Source organism: Empidonax traillii, unplaced genomic scaffold (genome assembly GCF_003031625.1).
Source record: "Empidonax traillii isolate 1590-97213 ecotype Southwest subspecies unplaced genomic scaffold, ASM303162v1 scaffold1298:size161147, whole genome shotgun sequence".
NCBI classification, from domain to species: Eukaryota; Metazoa; Chordata; class Aves; order Passeriformes; family Tyrannidae; genus Empidonax; species Empidonax traillii.
The window spans coordinates 144434-147136 of NW_020956491.1; the positions used below are offsets into that span (position 1 = coordinate 144434).

The following is a 2703-nucleotide window of genomic DNA, read 5'->3' on the forward strand; positions in this document are numbered from 1 at the left end:
GTCCTGCTCTCAGTGTCCCCCACCTGCTCTCAGTGTCCCCCACCTGCTCTCAGTGTCCCCTGCCCTGCTCTCAGTGTCCCCTGACCTGCTCAGTGTCCCCCGCCCTGCTCTCAGTGTCCCCTGCCCTGCTCTCAGTGTCCCCTGCCCTGCTCAGTGTCCCCTGCCCTGCTCAGTGTCCCCCGCCCCGATCGGGACACGGCGGAGCAGCGGCGGGGCCGCCAGGGGGCGCTGCTTCCCACCCGTCCCGGGGGAGGGACCGGGAACGGGACCGGAGGGACACGGAGAGGGATACAGGGATAGGGATACACTGGGATAGGGATACAGGGACAGGGACACGGGACAGGGACACGGGACAGGGACACGGGAATGGGACCAGAGGGACACGGACAGGGATACCGGGACAGGGACACTGGGACAGGGACAAGGGAATGAGACCAGAGGGACACGGACAGGGACACGGGACAGGGACTCTGGGACATGGACATGGGACAGGGATACTGGGATAGGGACACGGACAGGGACACTGGGACAGGGACACTGGGACAGTGACACGGACAGGGACACTGGGACAGGGACACGGGACAGGGACACTGGGACAGGGACACAGGATAGGGACACTGGGACAGGGATACTGGGACAGGGACACGGGACAGGGACACTGGGACAGGGATACCGGGATCCCTCAGGACAGGGATACCAGGACAGGAACCACTGGGACATGGATACTGGGACACCAGGACAGGGATACTGGAATCCCTCAGGACAGTGACATCGGGACAGCGACACTGGGATACCTTGGGACAGGGACCACCAGGACCCCCCAGGTCAGGAACACCAGGACACCCTGGGACAAGGACCACCAGGACCTCCTGGGACAGGGACTACCAGGAGCCTTCAGGTCAGCGACCCAACACCAGCTGGGACCCCTGGGGTCACCCTGAGAGCCCAGAGGGTCGTGCCCGACCACGGCAGTTCCTGACAGTGCCGGTTATCCCATGGGGACTGACCTAAGGGCACCTGTACCCGCCCCAGCCCGGGCTGTGTCACCTCACACCCGGCCTGGTGTCTGCAGAAGCGCAGCAGCAGCCCCTGGAACTCGGGGGGGAACAGGCAACAGTGTCCTACAGTGTCCTAAAAACAGCCCTAAAGGTGGAAAGTTCCACCTGCTCTTCACCCCCCAGGACACCCCAACCTCTGCTGCAGCCTCGTCTGCCCAAACAACTGACACAACCCGTCTCTAACTCAGCCCATCTGAAGATTTCTGGCATCAGCCAACACCACAAAAAGCATCTGCTCGTCCAGCCAGGCCAGGCTGATGTTCACGAGGCTCTGGAGGTGAGGCAGGTTTTCATGTGGGATGCTCTGAAATAAATATCCTCCAGGGATCCCACAGATCCAATTTAACCCTTCTGGTGACCCAGCACTTGGAATTTCTCTTTCCAATCATCTCCTCCTTCTCCACACTCCCCAGCACCACCTCCAGTAGCTCCAGTGCCAGGGAACAGCACAAAGCAAAGTGAACTTGCCCAAGATGCAGCTGCGCCCCTCAAAATAAAACATAAATCCCTCAAAAGCCAAAATAAACCCAAGAGAAACCCCTCACTGCCACACAGAGGTGGGCAGGAGGCATCTGAGTGGGAGCACTGCAAAATTTCAAGGTCTGGTCTCAGGCACCCCCAGTATCATCCCCAGGAGCTCAAAAGCTGTGGTGCGGCAGAGATTATCCAAAATAACTTAAAATGGAGTTACCAAAGGAATAGGCAACATTTTCTCAGATGGAAATGCCGCAACAGTAGCCACCAACAGCTGCTCTAAACCAAACCCACCCAACTCCAAACCAAGCAGAACCACGGCTTTGGAAGTGTCAAAAAAAAAAAAAAATCGGGAGAGATTCCACCTCGTTTCTCCAGGAAGTTAAAATATTAGGGAAAAAGCAAAGAGCTCTCCGTGAGGAAGCATCCTCAGCCCGAGGGCAAGGAAGCAAGAGGAGTCTGTTGGGAAGAGGGACACAAACACACACACACAGTGCCCCAGGGGCAGATCTGTGTCAGCTCACTCGCAGAGCTCACCAAATGAGCCAAAACTCTGCCTGCCCCCCCCCCCCCAGTTTGGTGCAACAAAACCCAGCCAAGCCCGGCAGCAAAACAATCCCAGGGCTCCCTTACCTGAGAGGGGCTGCAGGGCCTTCTCCAGGGAGGGCTCCTTGCGGAGGGGCCGGCCGAGCGGCGCGTCCTGGCCGCCGAACAGCGCGGGGCTCTCGGGCAGCTTCTTGCGCGCGGTGCCGGCGGCGGCGGCGGCGGTGCCGGCGGGGCCGGGCGCTCGGCAGCTGCCTATTGCACTTGTGAAAAGGTTGGTGTGCTCCTCGGCGCCGGGGGGCTCCGAGCCGGGCGTGAACCCCCCCAGGGACAGGGCCGGGGAGCTGTCGGAGCAGTCGATCTGCAGCGGGGTCTGCAAGCCCAGCGCCAGGGAATTGGACTCGGGAGGCTCCCTCCTGACCCACTGCTCGTCTCTGCTCAGCAAACCCTTCGAGGGCGACAGGTGCGGGCACGCCATGTGGCACCTGTGCTTCTCCTTGTGTTTGTACCTCTCCCCCACCGCCTCCTTCCCGAACCTGTAGCGCTTCAGGGACTCCAGCACCGTTCTGGAGGAGCTGTTGGCCGCGAGAGTGTCCATGGCGACCTGCGGCTGCTCCGAGGAGGAGCG

General features: G+C 60.7%; 1 protein-coding gene across 1 annotated transcript in view; it reads right to left on the bottom strand.

The window, feature by feature from the left end:
- Positions 1-2703, bottom strand: part of ASH1L (ASH1 like histone lysine methyltransferase) — a 48900-nt gene that overhangs the window by 35563 nt on the left and 10634 nt on the right. Inside the window, exon 3 of the mRNA XM_027906466.1 lies at positions 2166-2679. Within this exon, the coding sequence (XP_027762267.1) occupies positions 2166-2679 (514 nt within the window). The remainder of the gene's footprint in view (positions 1-2165; positions 2680-2703) is intronic.